Raw genomic sequence first — 18,877 nt, 5'->3', positions numbered from 1 at the left:
TCTCTGATTTTGGAGGTCACACCGTCTGCACAGGTCCTACTACCTGTGCTACAGATGACTCTCTAGCTGAAGTTGCCTAGTAAGTTAAAATTTTTCTCCTGTGCCCTTTTGTTCTTCTTCCCTAATCTGAATCTTAATGATTGACTGAAAGGTTAGCTATTCCTTTTTAAAGGAACTTTCTAATCAGCAACTTTTCTTTAGAGTCACAGAACCCAGAACATTTGGTAACCTGCAGATTACATCAGAATGTGTGACATCCCTTCTTACTCTCTAGTTCGGTACATCAATGAACAAAAATCATGTAAATTGCCATGATATTTAACTAGCAGAAAAGAAATATGTTCACTAAAGAATTACGGACCAGTCCCTGAAGGTCAAAGTTGAGGTTGATTGTGATGTTCCAGCCAGAAAAACAGAAACACACACCCTAGATGACAAAAGATCCCATACAATATGTAGTCTCCCTGCCCATTGCCCCCTGCACCTATTTCCCTTCCCTATAAAGTTCCTTTCTCATACCTGAGTTCTCTCAGATTTTCTGTTTTGGGAGGACAATAGCTCCCTGCATTTTCTCAGGGGGTCAGCCACTACATAAACCTAATTCCTTCCCACCAACTCTTGTCTCCTGAGTCTTAACTTTAAAGCAGCAAGCAGATGGACTTGGGTGCAGTAATGAAGAGACCCATACCCTATTATCCGATATTCATGATAGTGGGCAGCGGTGAACACCTCCTTCTGCTCCAATGAGTCTGGTCTAGAGCCTCATTTACCTGGAACCTCACAGAAAGGTTATACCCAGATTAATGAGAAGTTTGTGGAAACCATCAGCTCATTGGTCCTCAACCTGGGTTTTGCATCAGCACCCCAAACCAGTCTTCACAATCTCTGCAAAATTTAACTTTCCCAGGAGGCACATATCCCCAAGGTTGAAGAAGACCACATTTGATGAAGTTTTCAGGCAAGATATGTGGTACAGGTTGCAAAAGAGGGATAAATGGCTTTTTTTCATATTTCATTTTTATGATAAATATCTTTTGCTATACATAAAAGTTTGGAAATCAAAGAAAAAGGAAATGCATTCAAAACTCCAACATAAAGAGACCACCACTGGTACCATTTTATTAATTTCCTACTAATATTTTTCTTATCCATATTTTTATATAACCAGGCCTTCCTATAAATACACAGATGGTTTTGCTATCTTCGCACTATTGACCCATTTTCCAAAGGAATCAGTAGGATTATGAATTAATAAGTATAAATTTTATCATTGCCTTTCTTTGCCATTCCCCCCACCTGCTCTTGGACTCACCAAAGCAGAACATTAAAACACAGAAACAGTTTTACCAGTACAGGTTCTCTTGAAATCTTTGACTTCAGATTCTAAGGACCCACTTGCTTTGTCATTCCTACAAATCCTTACTTGGAAGCACCTGGAAATTCTTGAGAAGATCTTTGAGTCCACAGTTCTGAATTTTGAGGACAATCTAACCTCATGTCCCTTCTCTGCATTTCCACAGCCTCTCCCAAAAATGGTACAACTGAGATGGGATCCCTGCCCCAAAGGGAGTGCCCACCCTGACCTCACACCTCTCAAGTGACCAGCAAGCTACCAGGGGACAGTGGCTTTGCCTGTCCTTCCATTGAAGGTGTTAGTTGTCCCCCTCTGCAATGAGACAAGGAAATAATAGGAATTGCTATAGTTGTGTATTATGTAGTAATAATAAGCTGTTATAGTTGTGTATTATGTAGTAATAATAAGCTGTATTTGGTATTTACCTGGACTTGTAAAACTAAAATCATAAAAGGCGCCTGGTGACAAACTTGCTGTGGCAGGATGACACTCCTGAACAATGCCGATGTGAACCTATATCTATGATTTGAGTGGTAGCTCCTAGTCTAGTCATGTTCTGGTCTTTATCAATGAAGACCAGAGCATGACTGGGCTGAAAATCACTACTTAAACCCCTGGACTTTTGGAGCAAACTGTCAGCAGCACCATGACCAGAGGACTACACGTCGCTATCTCTTGACTGCCCCGGCTGCTGTCCACACTATCACTGATTGCTGATCGACCACTCTCACCCAGGCCAGACAACTAACCCCCACTCCCGCGACGACAGCTGCCATCCAGCCTCCGGCTTATCAGACACCCGAGGACATACGAAGACATCCGAGGAGCTGAGAGAGGCTATGGCTGAGAAGAATCCCCTCGGTTTTGTTGACTGACTTCTTGGCAAAGAGACGTTGCATTGAGTAAGTCCATGGGGATTGGACTCTAGGTTAATGAGGGCGTGAATCTTCAATGTATTTTTGACTTGCTATTATTAGGACTGTTAAGTTGAGTCTGTATTGCATGAATAAAATCCACTTGTTGGGACCACACTTGATTCCTCTCTTCCTCACTGCTCGCGACACCCTCAAAACAGAAGTCCTTGTCCATGGGCATCTGGACTCTTCTCTGGAAATCTAAATTCTCTGAATAGTTTATATTTCAACTAGGTTTATATGTGTAATTATTTTGAATAATCATGACGGGCTACTCAGGGAGAAATGAAACTGACTAAAGGAAGGATTACATGTATACTAGATTTATATGCACACACACACGTAAATTATTCATGAGTACAGGGTAAAAGATTATGTGTCTATGAGTACACTTATTTTTTCTTTCTTTCTTTGGTACTGGGGATTGAGCCCAGGGTGGTGCTTAACCACTGAGTCACAACCCCAGCACTTTTTTTTTTTTGAAGCAGGATCTCACTAAATTGCTTAGGCCCTTGTTCAGTTGCTAAGGCTGGCTTCAAACTTGTGATTCTCCTGTTTCAGCCTCCTACACTGCTGGGATTACAGGGGTATGTCACAGCTCCTGGCCTATGAGCACATTTTTTGTTGGAAAAGAAGAGTGAATGAGACTTCATTTTAGAAGACACACCCACCCCACATGTCCATTGTGATCTGTTAAACCAGGAGACCATGGTTCCAGGACTGAGCTCCTGCACTGGCCCCAACAAATCAGACAACAACTGAAACTAAACTTTTATTCAATCTTCTCAGAAACCAGGAGACATAACAGGCAAGTTTCCTAAACAGGCCTGTTTCATAATAATGAAGTTTTCTCTCCTAGAATCCTTAAATGAATAATCAATTATTTTTCTATCTGTCTTCCTATCTGTCCCCATCTGACAAGAAACATGACTTTGAAATGATCAATCTGCTCTTTATTCTTCATTTCTGCTTTTATCAGTCCTTCTCTGTCTATAAACTATTTGCTCAGCCCAGTAGACTATTCATTCTATTTTATGGAAGAAATGTTGCCCGATTATAGAATCAAAAATAAAGTCAATTAAGATCTATAAGTAAGTTGTTGTAATTTTGTCTTTTTTTTTTTTTTTTTTTTTTTTGGCAGTACTGGGGATCGAACTCAGGGCCTTGTGCTTGCAAGGCAAGCACTCTACCAGCTGAGCTATCTCCCCAGCCCATAATTTTGTCTTTTGACAGATCCGTGGGCAGGTAAAGAAATGACAGAGTCTCTCTCCATCATATTTGCCTTTGTCCCCTGCAGAGCCCTCATCAACACTTTCCAGCTCTGTTTGTAAAAGTACCACGAGTTTATAGAGTAAACATTAAAGAATAATTAAGCAAGAATGATTTCCTTGCTTCCCAACAAAAAGTACATTAAGAAGGACTGGATTAAGAAAATGTGGTATACACAATGAAATATTACTCAGTCATTAAAGAAGAATGAAATGTTGTAACTTGTAGATATACAGATGGATCTGGAAGATGTTTAAGTATAGTGAGCCAGGCACAGACAGGAAAATTCTACATGTTCTCATTCATATGTGGAAGCTAAAAAAGTTCATCTCATAAAAGTTGAGAGCAGAATAGTGGGTACCAGAGACCAGGAAGAGAGCAATGAGGAGAGATAGAGGGAAAAACTGGGTAAAAAGGAGAAAAATAGTTACATAGAATGAAAACATTCTTTAAAAAAAAAAAAAAAAAAACAAAAAACAGAAATTTCCATTTCCACAAATTATTATTATGAAGTTCTTCTGTTAATATAAGGCTGGATTGATTTTATAAATGATCACATCTTGTAATTGTAAAATACAGTAACTCTACAAAAAACTTTTATATATAGTTATATTTCCTCATTTAAACTTAAAATTTATGCTTGGATTTTTAAAGATTTAAGACACTTCCAAACCTATAAAATTTTGTTATTTCAAAGTAGTTCAGGAGTTTTATAATAATTTAGTCATAGAAATACATATCAGCATAAAGATTGTAATTTATTTTGGTTCTTTTTTCCTTCATAACAAGAAATCACTGGATTTGTTGAGACCTACAGTTTTGTCAGCTGATGCCAACAACAGTATTTGAACTATGACCTTGATTTAAATAGAAACTAACATTCCAGCTGGGCATGGTGGTGCACACCTGTGATCCCAGAGACTAAGGAGGCTAGGGCTGGAGGATCCAGAGTTCAAAACCAGACTCAGCAATTTAGCAAGGCCCTAAGGAACTTAGCAAAACTCTATCTCAATATAAAATATGAAAAAGGCTGGGGATGTGACTCAATGGTTAAGTGCCTCCGGATTCAATCCCCTGTACCAAAAAAGAAAGAAAAAGAAAAAGAAATAAATAATAAAATAAACAAACTAGGATTCCATCTCTTTCTCAGGCCACATCATGCCCAAAGACCATGTATCATGTAGACAGAAGGCTAGAATTTTAGGATTTTATAACTGGAAGGCACATGAGAGATCTTTGAGAAAAATCCTTTCATTTTTGTTTGTTTGTTTTTGTTTTTGCAATACTAGAGTTGAACCCAGGGACACTCTATCACTGAGTTACATCCTCAGTCCTTTTCCCCCTATTTTTTTGATTGATGTATTATAGTTGTACATAATGGCGGGATTTGTTGTCATAAATTTGTACATACACACAATATAATACAATTTAGCTAATATCATTCCCTAGTAGTTCCCATTTCCCTTCTTTCTTCCCTCCCCCAGTCCCTTTCTTCTACTCTAAAGATTTCCAGAAGGAATATGTTATAATGTTCCACAGCACAATAGGGTTACTGTAGCTCATAACAAATTATTTATATTTTATTTAAAAATCTAGAAGAGTTTAAAGTTTCCCAACATGAAGAAATGACAAATGTTGAAGGAGATGGAAATGCTAATTACTCTGATTCTATCATTACAAGTGGTACGTATACATCAAATATCACACCATATCCCATAAATATAAATAATTATTACATGTCAATTAAAGAAGAAAAAAAAATCCAAATAAACCTTCCATTCCTTATAATTTAAGAAAAAAAAAGCCTTCATAATTGATCACTCTTTAGAACATCTTTCCAAAAATTTCATTAATTTGCATGCCACTTTAGAAGTATGTTAAGATAAAGAAAGTGTATGCATCAAGATTAATAAAGTATAAATGAACACAGCAACCAGAGCAATGTAGAGAAGCTGATATATCAGCCCTGAAGGCTAAGCACTATGTGATCGATCGTGAGCAATTTGGTTTTGAGGAAAGGTATACAAAGCAGTTAATAGAAAGAAAATCCATAACATGATAGGTGCTCATAAATGGTGACTAAAATAGTATAATTCATAATCAATATTATACTTCTCTTTTCAAATATCCATGTTATTTCACCAGTTATGACTTTGTCCGTTCTTAAGGTTTTAAAATAATTTTAGAAGAAGACACCAGGTAGTGGAATCCTCCAGCAAAGTCTAGCAACAAGATCTCCTGGGCCGTGTGTAAGCCCATTCCTCTTCTAACCTAGCATCTTCTGAGCCTTGTTTCAGGAAATAAAAAGAATGATTAAACTCACCTTATATTTTTGCCATATGTTTGACTCTTTCATCTGTCTGGAAAATTTGGAGGCCTTAAGGTCCTTAATATATTGGTCTGAAAAACATCTCTGCAATTCTTGGTAACCATGACAAACAAGAAGAAAGAGTCAGAACACAAGAGGAGGTTTCAACAAGAAGGCCCTCACAAAAATTTCCAGTGCAGGTCAGAGAGGCTACAGAATCCAACCAAACAGGATTTTCCTCTTATCCCTCATCTGGATCTGAGATTGCTGCCCTCAAGAACCAATTGGGAAGCCCTGAGGCCCTAGCACAGCCCAAGAGTCTCCCAGAAACATTCAAATGTGGAGTGAGAACCCCAGCTTCTACAGCAGACAGTGATTGACCTCAATAGCACCATTGCAGACCTTAGAAAGTTCCAGGGCTGGGGATGTAGCTCAGCAATAGAGTGTGAGTTTAGCAAGCACGAGGCTCTGAGTTCAATCCCTGCACCATAGTTAAACCAACAAATAAAAAAATCCAGCAGAGTTCCACCTGGACACACCTGCCAAGTCTCCTTCATATGATTTCTATAGCTCTTCCTTTTTTGCCTTCCGCCAAATCAGTACACAACTCCATCATTTGATTCACCCAACATACCAGAGGGTGGTTTATAAAAGTGACAGAGCAGGCACACAGCAATGTGGTCTTAATTTTACCAGAATAAGCTTTTCCTATCAGATTAATTACACTTTCATTATTAACTTTCCCCACCACAGATACCTGCAAACTCATCTGGTGGATATTTACTGAAATGGGGCCTAGAAGCTCATGTGAAGGAACTCTTATGGTGGAAGCTTGCTCCTGAGATGACAGAAATCCCCCCTGGAAGTCCTCACAAGGTCTTTCTTAGGACAACTGAGAGGAAGGCAGAAGAAGGAAAGTGATTCATTTAGAAAGAAAATGAACCAATGTGCAGCCATCCCAGAGTTAGAGTAGAATCTCTATCCCAGCAGCATAACTGAACTCCCTCATACACGTCTCAGTCTGTAATTCAAGTAGGCTAATAGAGAAGTAGTTGGACATAAAAAACTGCAAAGAGTAAAAGAAATTCCGTGGTGATCACATAATGGCACTTGGAACGGGGAGGTCAGCAGCCAGTTCTGCCTCTGTCAAACTCTGAGGCCCCTTTACCTCTCCCTGACTTCACTCGTCCCACTTCACTCAGCCTGAGGAAAGTTGAATACTCTGGAGGTCTGGGGAGCTGCTAAGGGCTAAATAGGTGGTGTGGGGGAGGGGCGAGGAGCCTGAGTTTGAGATGCTAAGGTCCCAGTTGGGGGTTGGGAAGGCAGAATGGGTGGGGCCTTCTCCCCTCATCACTTCCTTTCCTGATGGCCTCCCTTTAGATTGTTCCCCTGATAACTAACTAGTAGGTCTCACTGCCAGCCTGCCCCAGATCACTCTGTCCTCCAGGCTGTAACCAGAGTTATGTCTCCAAATCCTAATCACTTGGCTCCCTGCTTCCCAGGGCCCAATTTTAAGACAGGATAAACCTAAGGTCTTCAGTCAGCCTTCCTGGTCCTAAACCCAACCTGCCTGTCCAGCCCTGTCTCCTGAATTTCCACCTCACATCCCAGATTTTGGATCTTCCGATGTCATTTGCTGCCTCTGTGCGCTTATTCAGTCTATTCTCTTTTTTGGAAACTCATTTCAAGATTTAAGTCAGGACTACGGGTATATGTAGCTCACAAATTGGTCATGCTTAGAATGTGCCAGGTCCTAGGTTCAATCACTAATATTGGAAAGAAAAAAAATATATATTTCAGTCAGACATCTTGTCCTCAAGGAAAAAACACAAAGGGACACACACTTAGACACATGTTGACACACAAATAGACAAATGACTCTATAACACACAGGCACTTAGACATATTCAGATGTTCAGACACATGTGTAGACATGCAGATACTCAGACACACATATAGACACATAAGTAAAGACACACTTTCACACACATAGACATAAATCCAAACACACACAGAGGCAGACATTCGAAATCACATACACACTCAGACACAAAAGCAACACAGACACACATGTACACACACACACACACACACACAACTGGTTCACACTCTAAGACTGGACTAAATCCCCCTTTCTAGGCTCCCATAGCACTTTATCCAGATCTCTTTCACTGCACTGACCTGCTTTTACAGACAAATTTGTCCTCCTCTCTCAATGATAAATTCTTCTAGACTACAGCCCTTCCCTTTGAAACCTTAAACATGCTGCCACCTACCTTAGACCCTGACTAGTTCATAGTGGACCTGATGATTTGCTAAACTGAACCAACCATTCCATAGTAGGCCGAAGGACAAGGTTGGAGAATGGCTCCCACAGTGACCAAATCTAAAATTTATCCTCCTCTCTGTATTTCTGGGCAAGGGCAGGTTACGGCAACTATAAAGAATATGGTAATTGGGCTGGGGGTGTAGCTCAGTGGTAGAGCCCATGCTTAGCAAGGGCAAGACCCTCAGCTCAGGCTGAGCTCAGGCTCAGTCCCCAGCACCATTTATAAAAAAATTTAAGGTAATCAATAGTACTAGCATCAATTCACCCTTCAAGTTTTATTCTGCCTCTTACATTTTTTAAAAGGAAATTGTCCCTTTTCCTTTGACACAGCTGTTAGCTGTTGAATTCAAAGACTTCTCCAATTTGAGATATTTGGCAGAGTGAACTGAGTTGATACCGCTTCTACACAGCCAGAAGGAAACAGCAAAGAAACTGCTTAGAGCTTCATTCAGCACTTATTTCATTCCTTGTTCATCTCCTAGACTAAAACTCTTTGATGGCAGGAATTATGTCTAATTGCTTTATATTTCCTACAGCTCGTAGTGGAATGCTTTCAGGATAAATGATGAAGAACTAGAGGAAAAGAAGGGCTAGGATAGGACATAGGCCTTCTGGAATTCCCAGAGAGAAAAAATGACATGTAACTTGGACATATAATAAAACCTTCAAAACTATCCATGTCTTCTGCGTAAACTGTGGAAACTCAGGTTCAGTTCCCAGCACCAAAAAAAAAAAAAAAAAAAAAAAAAAAAAAAATGGAAAAAGAAGAAAAGAAAAGCAAGGAAGGAAAAAAGAAAGACCGACCACAGGCTCTGGGACCTGGCTGTAATTCCAGTTGTGCAACACAAAAGCTATGCCACCCTTAGCCTCTTGAGCCTAGGTCTCCTCATCTGTAAAGGAGGAATAAAAACCTCACAGGGCAGTTTTTGAGCACTTAACACAGTACCACACACATAGGATGTGATCTATACACATTTGCTCTCTATTAATAGTATTATTGTTATTGTCCTGTGAGTCCTCAGTAAATTTGAAATTAGAAAGCTGTTAAAACATGGTGTGTTTGGGAATTTGGAGAAGTATCTAGGAGAAATGCCCTCTGAATGTAAGCAGAAATAACCCCCCCCCAAAAAATTATGAAAGCAATCTGTTAAAATCTCCATAGGCCAGGAGCTTCCTTGGCAAAACAAGGTAGGTAGGAGAAAGGGTCTGGGCTCCATCTACCACGTGCAGTAAGAGATAGAAGATGTATCTGGTCACTAACAGGATCAGCTCTCAAGACCAGTTTAGGTTCCACATGGCAGCAAGTTCCCACCTGGAGAGGGGTACCAGTTCGGCAAACACAGGCAACAGGTGGCCCTCATAGTACGGCTCTTAGATGACCTACTTGTCCAGAATACCAGCTCCTGGTAAGAAGAACCAGGAAGAACAAATTGGGCATCAAGAACCACACAGAACAGGGTGCAGCTAGATAGGAGGAGCAACTCTTAATGTTCTACAGCACAGTCAAGTAACTATGGTTGATAACAATTAATCAAATACTCCAAACTAGCTGGTAGAGAGGATTTTTAATGTTCCCAGCACAAAGAAATGATAAATGTTTTAGGTTACAGATGTTAATCATTACACACTATATACATGTATTTAAAAGTCATACTGTACCCCATAAACATGTACAATTACCATGTGTCAATTTAAAATATATTAGAATTAAAATAATATAATTTATTTTTTTAAACCACACAGAAGCCCTGTGTATAGTAATGAAATCATGGGCTTTTCCCTGAGCCTCTGGCACCCTCGGTCTTACCCCACAGGATTGGCAGCTGAAACCAAGTAGAAACCCAGGGGCTGGTTGGAGGACCCAGGATCCCTAAATCCTATAGAATGTGAATTACTTAATTATCTCCTGCCCTGAGCACTGGCTCAGGAACCTGTAGGGTCTTGAAGGTGGGTATGGGGGAAGACAGTGATCCAGCTATGAGTAGTTAGTGGACAAAACTGAGAACATGGAGTGGAAGCCCCATGTCCTACTGAATCCCAATAAATTGAATTATCAATTGCAAATGTCGGTCAACTTTGTTCTTCCCAGTAAAGTCTTTATGCAGAAAGATATAGCTATATAGCTACATAGCATGCAGATGGGCATCTGCAGCTCACTGCAGATATTTTTATAATATCACCCAGTGTTTACACAGCACTTTGAAGTCTCCAAAACACTCTTAAACACTGACTCACTTGTTCCTGAGAATAACCCTGTGAGGTAGAAAGAGGGGGTAATTCTTTATGCCCATGTAACAGAGGAAGACTTAGCAATGTTATATATACTATCCCACAGCTAATAAACGGCTGATCTGAAAGTAGAAAAAGGAATCCTGTGTAGTGTCCTTCCCATGACTCTGGGTAAGCTATCTCTATTTGGAGGATTTTTGCAGTTATTTTTAAATCCCAGCCAGCTCTGGTGAGCCAGATCCAATCAACCCCAGGGGGCCAGCCTCATTCTCCCCCTGCATCCCTCCACTTTCCTCACCCACCCCTGCATTTCTGTGGCTTATTTACATTATGAACCACTAATGGTTCCCTTTACTTAAGCTAGTTTGAGATGGGTTTCTGTCAGACACTTGCAAACAAGTCTACTGACTAATGCATAAATAGAGATTTAAGTGGAGGATGCAGAAGTCAAAGGACACATCGAGAGGCAGAAATCAAGTGAGCCGTGAGAATGCTGCTTCCCAGCACCCACACAGTCTGCACACAGTAGGCGCTCAATTCATCTCCTCAGAGTGAGTCCCAGCTATGTGTGCCCTTAGTCAATCACCATAACTCTGGGCAGGGCCCCACGGAGATTCCGGTCTTCCTATTGCCATATCATGGCCACCACCCTCTGCATACTAGAGGTGATTGTAGTGAGTCTTGCAACCAAAAGAATCTCATTTGCTTTCTGTCCCCACAATGGTAAGAAAAGCTTGAGGGAGATGGGGGATGAAAAGAGTTGTCCAAAGGACATATAAATTTCAGTCAACTAGGAAGAATGACTTCAAGAGATCCATTGTGCAACACAGTGACTATAGCTAATAACAATGTATTGTATGTTGTTGTCCCTTGGTGTCTGGGGAGATTGGTTCCAGGACCCCTGCAGATACTAAAATCCACAGATGCTCAAGTCCCTTATATAAAATGACAACCTACCTACAATGTCCCATATACTTTAAATAATCTCTAGACAACTTATAATGCAATGTAAATACTATGCAAATAGTTATTTTTGATCCACTGTTGGTTGAATCTGCAGATGTGGGACCCCCTGATAGGGAAGGTTTACTGTACTTTAAATTTGTTAAAAAAATAGTTTTTTGTTGTTTTTTGGTTTTTTTTTTAGTTAATTAGTTATAGAGGGACACAGTACATTTATTTTATTTATTTTTATGTAATGCTAAGGATTGAACCCAGTGCTTCACATGTGCCAATCGAGTGCTCTACCTCTGGGCCAAAACCCCAGCCCAAAAGAGTAGATCTTAAGGGTTCTCACTACACACACACACACACACACACACACAAAGCTAAGTATGTGAGGAGATGGATATGTTAATTAGTTTGATTTAATTATTTCACAATGTGTGTGTATGTATAGAATAGCACATTGTATACCATAAATAAATACGATTTTTACTTGTCAATTAAGATAAGGTTGCGCATTCAAGTCTTACAAATGAGATTAAATCTCCAGATCAGTCCACTTGCCAAAGGGCACAGGGCTGGCAGACAGAAAGTACTCCACTGTCGCCTTATTTCCCTCCACTCAGAGTTGTTCTCTTTTCTAGGTATTCCTCAATCCAACCTTTCTTTTCTAGCTGACCCTACTTAGTCTTCAGGGATGAACCCTTTAAGCACTCCGAGGAGCAGAAGGCTTTTTTGGCAAGAGGAGCAGGAATACTTGTCAACCAGAGTCAGGACACATCAATCACCTTCATTCCACAGCTCCCTGGGTTCTAATGTCTGAGCTGCCTGATCCCAGCCCTGTTGCCAATTCTAGTGACCCCAAGGTCCAATCCCTTTGGTTGTCCACATCCTTCCTCCAAGGTACCCCTCAACCTGTCCACAATATTCTAATAACTGAGCTACTTGGAAGGAGAAAGGAATACAGAATGAAAATAAGTTACAGCCTCTACTCTCTACAACTCATGGTTTCCAGGGAGCAGAACCATAAATTAACAATTGTAGTATGATGTAGTAACTGCAATAATTAAAATAACTACGGCATTCCAGAGTGAAAGCAGAGGACAGAGCTACTATGATACCTAAGAGAATTAGAAAATCTTTGATTTGGGTCTCAAAGGATGAATAGAAATTTGCCAGTGGAAACTTTAGATTGCTTTCTCTGGAAGTTATCATCATTTACTCCATTATATGGATACCAATTCATCAGACCAGCCATTATAATGCCAAACCAAGAGCTGGGCAAGGCTTCCCTTGTTTAACAGAACATTTATGGGATCAGTGCCTTGGGATTTGCATGTGACCTACAATCTTTGTTTCAATGTAACATCTTCCATAACAATTAAAAATACTCTACCTCAAGATTGACATTGAATTCCCTTTTCAGCACCCAATTGAAAAAAGAAGCATTATTAGATCTAAAATAAGCCCTGATTAGAAATAGGCTGTTTAAAAATCAATAAACTCCTCCTAATCCCTTCAGTGAAAAAAGCCAGGCTCCTCTGTCTTCCCTAAAAAGTCAGTATTTATACAAAGTCTCACACGCGGGCCTCAGAGAGGCAGGAGGGCCGGTGTTCCACCAGCTGCCCGCACCCTCGGAATCTTGCAAGACTTATTTGGCTATAACTAATCTCAGCTCCAGGCTTGCTTACATTTTTGGGTTACCCTTTAGCCTGGAATGCAGCTCAATGTTCTCATTAGAGCTGTCTTCTAGCCCCGGCCCTCGCTCTTTTGTTGCTGTTACTTTCTGTCCTGCCATTAGTAATCTTGACTGCTCCCAGCATGCAGCCAGGCCCTGGTGTGTTCCCCATCAATCTGACACTTTCCCTTCCTGCGCCAGAGGACGGAGACTCCTCCCTCCTTCCCTCCCTTGTCCCTTCAGTCATGCGCAGTCGCAGCCCTTCCAGGGTTTTTACAGTAGGATTTAAAAAAATAACTCTTAAGAGTCTAGACAGAATTGTGGACAAACTGTCAAGGTATCCTAAAAGACAGGCCGTCCTAGAAGTCCTGGAGTGCCGTTTGCATAGATGAAAGGCGCTTCTGCAGTCCCCTTACTAGCTCAATAAAGCAGGGTCTCTAAGAGCCCCTCTAGTAGAGATCTTGGATCCCTTTGCTCTCCAGCGATACCTCTGTCTTTCCAATAAACTTGAATTTGTTCTTTAAAAATTTTTTGTCTAAGTATAAAATATATTTAGAATTTTTCTTGAAAGATGTTTAAAAAAATACCCATAACACACCACCCAGCATCAAACACTTAGTTTTCTGTCATAATCTTTATTTTAAAATATAAACCTGGCGGGGTAGCATGCATGCATGTAATCCCAGCCACTCGGGAGGTTGAGACAGGAGGATCTCAAGTAGGAGGCCAGTCTGAGCAATTTTGTAAGACCCTGTCTCAAAACAAAAACTTAAAAGATCTGGGGATGTAGCTCAGTTGTAAAGCATCCCTGGATTCAATCCCTAATACCTGTTCTCCTCCCAAAATATTTATTTCATTGTATGTTTCATTACAAAATAATACAATTCAATAGAATACATATGTACTTTAATACAATTTAATAGAATAGCATTTAACTTCTGTAGTTTCTTTTCTTTTTTTTTTTTTTTTTTTTTCAAAAAGCTCATAATGTCAGTCTAATTATGAGAGAAACATCCAGAGAATTCCAGTAGGGAGAAATTCTATGAATACTTGACCAGTATTCCTCCAAAACTATCAAACTCATTGAAAACAAAGAAACTCTAAGAAAATGACATAGACTAGAAGAGTCTTAGAGGACAAGATGGCTAAACATAGCATAGTACCCTGGATGGAATCCTGGAATGGAAAAATGAAGTTTAAAAATCCCATTAAAGCCAGGCCTGGTCATACACTCCTGTAATCCCAGCAACCCTCTAATCCCAGTGATTCAAGAGGCTGAGGCAGGTAGATCACAAGTTCAAAGACAGACTCAGCAATTTAATGAGGCCCTAAGAACTTAGGGAGAAACTGTCTCAAAATAAAAAAAATAAATAAATAAGGGCTGAGGATATGGCTCAGTGGTTAAGTGCCTCTGGGTTCAATCCCCGATACCAAACAAAAAATCACACACAATTACATAAGAATGGGCATTCGTTAATACAATGTATCAATATTAGTTCAATAGTACTGAAAAATGCAAAATGCTAACAATAGTGGAAACAATGTACTGGGTATATGGAAACTTTTCATAATCTTTGCAACTTTTCTGTAAATCTAAAGTTGTTCTTGAATAAAGTTTATTTTTAACAAATATGACATTATTACTAGGAGAAAAAATTCAAACAATGCAGGAGCATGTAAAATAGAAGGCAATAGCCCTCTGCTTCCATGTCCCCACCTCACAGTTGGCACAAGCCAACTGTTTTCTCTCTATTGCATAGTTGAACTCATGTTGCAAGTCCAATTTTGAATCCTGGCTTTTTGTTGTTGTTGTTATTTAATAATACAGCATAAGCATTTTCCCATGTCCTTAAGAACACTTCTTAAAGACAATGTGATAGTTTGTGTAATATTCATTGCACTGTTTTCTTGCCTAAATTAGCTGTGATCCAATCCTTATGCTTCCATGAGGTTGCTTTCATTATCCACGTCTTGGAATGTTTTCTTCTGCAGAGAACTGCTCGTCCGTTTTCTCCAAGCAATAGGAAAATCAGCAAAGAAGAGCAAGCTCTTCTCAGGCCTCCACAGAACTTGTTTAGTCAAATGTATTACAACAGAGTTCAAATGTAAAGTTTTTCTTTTTTTTTTTTTTTTTTTTTTTTCTTTTCTTTCTTCTTTCCTTGTCTTTATTTCTCATGATAAAGGGACTTATTATCTCTTAGGGATAACCTAGGTACTGTCACTGCTCATGGCTAAAATGAGGAATGTCTGGATGTTGAAATTCATATCCACCCAGAGCTTATTCCAAAAGAGTCCTTGGAATAATGTGACCTTATTCAAATATAGGATCTTTACAGATGTACTGTGGTAAAATGTCATCATATTAGGTTAGGGCAGGCCCTCAGTCCAATGACTGGTATCCTTATAAGAAGGCATGTACTATAGTTTGGAACAAGAATGTTCTCTGAAGGCCTATTTGTTAGAGGCTTTGTTCCTTGCTGTTGGGAGGTGGTGGAAATGTGAAGAGGTAAAGCCTGTGGGAGGTCTTTCTATCTCGGGGGGCTGCTCTTAAAAGGGGATAGTAGAAACTCTTCCCTGCCTCTTTCTCTCTTTTTTTGCATTCTGGTCATGAGGAAAATGGTTTTGCCCCATTACATGCTTTCACCTTGAAGTGCTTCCTTGCCATGGGACCAAAAGCAATGGTAGAGCAAATTATATTCCATTCATATATGAATATGTCAAAATGAACCTAATATTATGTATAATATAATGTTACTAACAAAAAATTAAAAATAATTTAAAAAAAAAGTAATGAGAGCAACCATGGATTAAACCTCCAACACTGTGAGCTGCATTGAACCTTTCCTCTCTGGGAGAGGGGTTTTGGGGATAAAACTCAGGAGTGCTGTATCCCTGATCTACATCCCAAGCTCTTTTTTATTTTTTTTTATTTTGAGACAGGATCTCACCAAGTTTCCCATGCTGGCCTCAAACTTGTAATCCTCCTGCCTCAGCCTCCCAAGTAGCTGGAATTATAGGCATGCACTGCCACACCCAGCAGCCTTTCCTCTTTTTAAGTTGTTCATCTTGGATATTTTGTTATAGTAACAGAGAAATGACTCACACCATGTGAAGGCACATAGAGAATACCATGTGAAGATGAAGACAGAAGTCCTAGTGATGCATCTACCAGCCATGGAACACCCAGGATTGCCAGTCACCACCAGAAACCAGGAGAGTAGTATGGAACAGATTTTCCCTCAGAGCCTGAAAGAAGGAATCAACCCTATTGACTTTGGTTTCTGATTTCTAGACTCCAGAATAATGAAATAAATTTCTGGGCTTTTTAAGTGACCTGATTTGTGATATTTTATGAGAACAGCCCCAGGAAACCAAACCCAGTACCCTGTGGCCTCAGAGAACCTGGGCCTATGCAGAGGTCTGGTATGTGTGTGGGAAAGAACAAGTGTTCTGCCCATCAGGCTCAGTGAGATGTCTGAGGGGATTCATAGGCCACGTGGGTGAAGTAGTGGGCAGAGGGTCCTAGTCCAGTGTTTGGTGGCCATTCTTTCTGAACGGATAGCAAAAGGACCATAATGATCACTCCCTCACCTTTTAATCTGCACCCATATTATTTCTAGAAGATTTAAATTGGCACCTGCCAGAATATTCCTTTAATATATAAAACCTTCAAGTTAAAAATATGTTAATCTCAAAGCTTAAGATATGACAGAATAAATTACTTCAGCATTTTATTTCATCTTGAAACACCTATAGTGAATTTGCTTTGAGAGCACATAACACATACATGCACAACTTTAACAGTTGACGACTATATTTACTTTCCAATTTTTTTCTAAAATGAGCATGTTTTACTTTTTTTTTTTTTTTCTTTTTTTGGTACTAGGGATTGAACTCAGGGGCATTTGACCACTGAGCCACATTCCCAGTCCTATTTTTTGTATTTTATTTAGAGACAGGGTCTCACAGAGTTGCTTAGCACCTCACTTTTGCTGACACTAGCTTTGAACTAGCCATCCTCCTGCCTCAGCCTCCCGAGTCCCTGTGATTACAGGCGTGTACCACTGCATCTGGCAGCTTGTTTTACTTTTATAATGAAAACATTGTTAGAAGTTTTTTATATAACATTTAAAAAATATTTTTAGATGTTGATGGACCTTTATTTTATTCATTTATTTATATGTGGTGCTGAGAATCAAATTCAGTGCCTCACACATGCTAGGCAAGTGCTCTACCACTGAACCACAATCCCAGCTCCATAAGTTACTTTTGAAGAAGGTGTTTCACTAGCCACAAAAGCTGATTGTGGGTGGACAGATTCCCTTCAAGAAGAGAGGATGGAAGTTGGTGAGGAGAATGTGAGATATTGGCAGTAGCTTCTCAATGTGGTTACCTGAGAGCCTCTCAGATCCAAGAAGTAATTGTCTTTAAAGTGCCATAAGGTACCATGACACTCTTGAGGCAAGTGTGTGAAGGAACAGATTCCCCTGATTGGAGTGGGGATGGTGCCAAAGAGCAGTCTTAAAGAAGTTAATGACTCATACAACTCTGGGGTCAGAATGGCAAGAAAAAATACTTCTCAGGCTTTCCTTGCAGTGACAGAAATGAAAAGGGGAAACTTCTGAGATTCACTGCAGGCAGGTGACCCACACTTGTCAGTGTCCTCTGAAGATCCCAGAGAACATGGAACGAGCCATGGAACACCCAGGATTGTCACTTTCTGTACTATTTGTCTATTGCATAACCTTGAGAATAACTGGTTTAACCAGGTGCAGTGGTCCATGCCTGTAATCCCAGTGACTCAGAAGGAGGAGGCAGGAGGATTGCAGGTTCAAAGCCAGCCTCGGCAAAAGCAAGGCGCTAAGCAACTCATTGAGATCCTGTCTCTAAATAAATACAAAACAGGACTGGGGATGTGGCTCAGTGGCTGAGTACCCCTGAGTTCAATTCCCGGTACCCACCCACTCCCCCAAAATGAATAACTGGCTTAACACACATCTATTATCTCAGAATTTCTTCAGGTAGAGAATACATAAGTGAGCCAGGCACAGTGGTGCACACCTGTAATCCCAGCGACTTGGGAGGCTGAGCCAGGAGAATGGTGAGTTCAAAGCTAGGGTCAGCAAAAATGAGACACTAAGCAACTCAGTAAGATCCTGTCTCTAAATAAAATACAAAAAATAAGACTGGGGATGTGGCTCAGTGGTTAGGTGCCCCTGAGTTTAATCCCTGGGAAAGAAAGAAAGAAAGAAAGAAAGAAAGAAAGAAGGAAAGAAAGAAAGAAAGAAAGAAAGAAAGAAAGAAAGAAAGAAAGAAAGAAAGAAAGAAAGAAAGAAAGAAAGAAGGAGAGAGAAAGGTAGAAAGAGAGAGAGAGAAAGAAAGAAAGAGAAAGAGAGAGAGAAAGAAAGAAAGAGAAAGAAAGAATGATAGATCTATGAGTGAATTGCAAGATAATTCTGACTCAGGATCTTTCATGAGACTATTCTCAAGATGTCAACTGAGGCTGTCAACATGTGAAGGATTGACTGGGACTGGAGGATTTGCTTCAAAGGTGGTTCACTCACATGGCTGGCAAACTGGCGCGGGCTATTGGCAGGATGCCTCTGGACTCCTACACAACATTGATTTCTCCCAGAGAAAATGATCCAAAAATGAGTGAAGGGATGATATGATGTCTTTTATGACCTAGTCTTAGAAGTCATCCCCTGTATCATTTCTGCAATATCCTATTGGTTACACAAGTTGGCCCTCTTGTGTGGGAGAGGGTTAAACACACACTCAAATACAAAACCAGGAGATGATAAGCGGACACCATTTTGGAGGCTGGCTGTCAACCTCTCGGCAGCACTAA

The 18,877-nt window shown here is 40.1% G+C and overlaps 1 protein-coding gene across 1 annotated transcript in view; it reads left to right on the top strand.

The window, feature by feature from the left end:
* The window catches only part of Dctn6 (dynactin subunit 6), a 36,238-nt gene extending 34,474 nt beyond the window's left edge, over nucleotides 1-1,764 (top strand). Inside the window, exon 7 of the mRNA XM_047551332.1 lies at nucleotides 1,521-1,764. Coding sequence (XP_047407288.1) covers nucleotides 1,521-1,601 — 81 coding nt within the window. The 3' untranslated portion in view covers nucleotides 1,602-1,764. The remainder of the gene's footprint in view (nucleotides 1-1,520) is intronic.
* The last annotated feature ends 17,113 nt before the right edge of the window (nucleotides 1,765-18,877 follow it).

This window comes from Sciurus carolinensis, chromosome 4 (genome assembly GCF_902686445.1).
Source record: "Sciurus carolinensis chromosome 4, mSciCar1.2, whole genome shotgun sequence".
NCBI classification, from domain to species: Eukaryota; Metazoa; Chordata; class Mammalia; order Rodentia; family Sciuridae; genus Sciurus; species Sciurus carolinensis.
The sequence above is the reverse complement of the archived record's forward strand: the minus strand, read 5'-3'. Positions and strand labels throughout refer to the sequence as shown.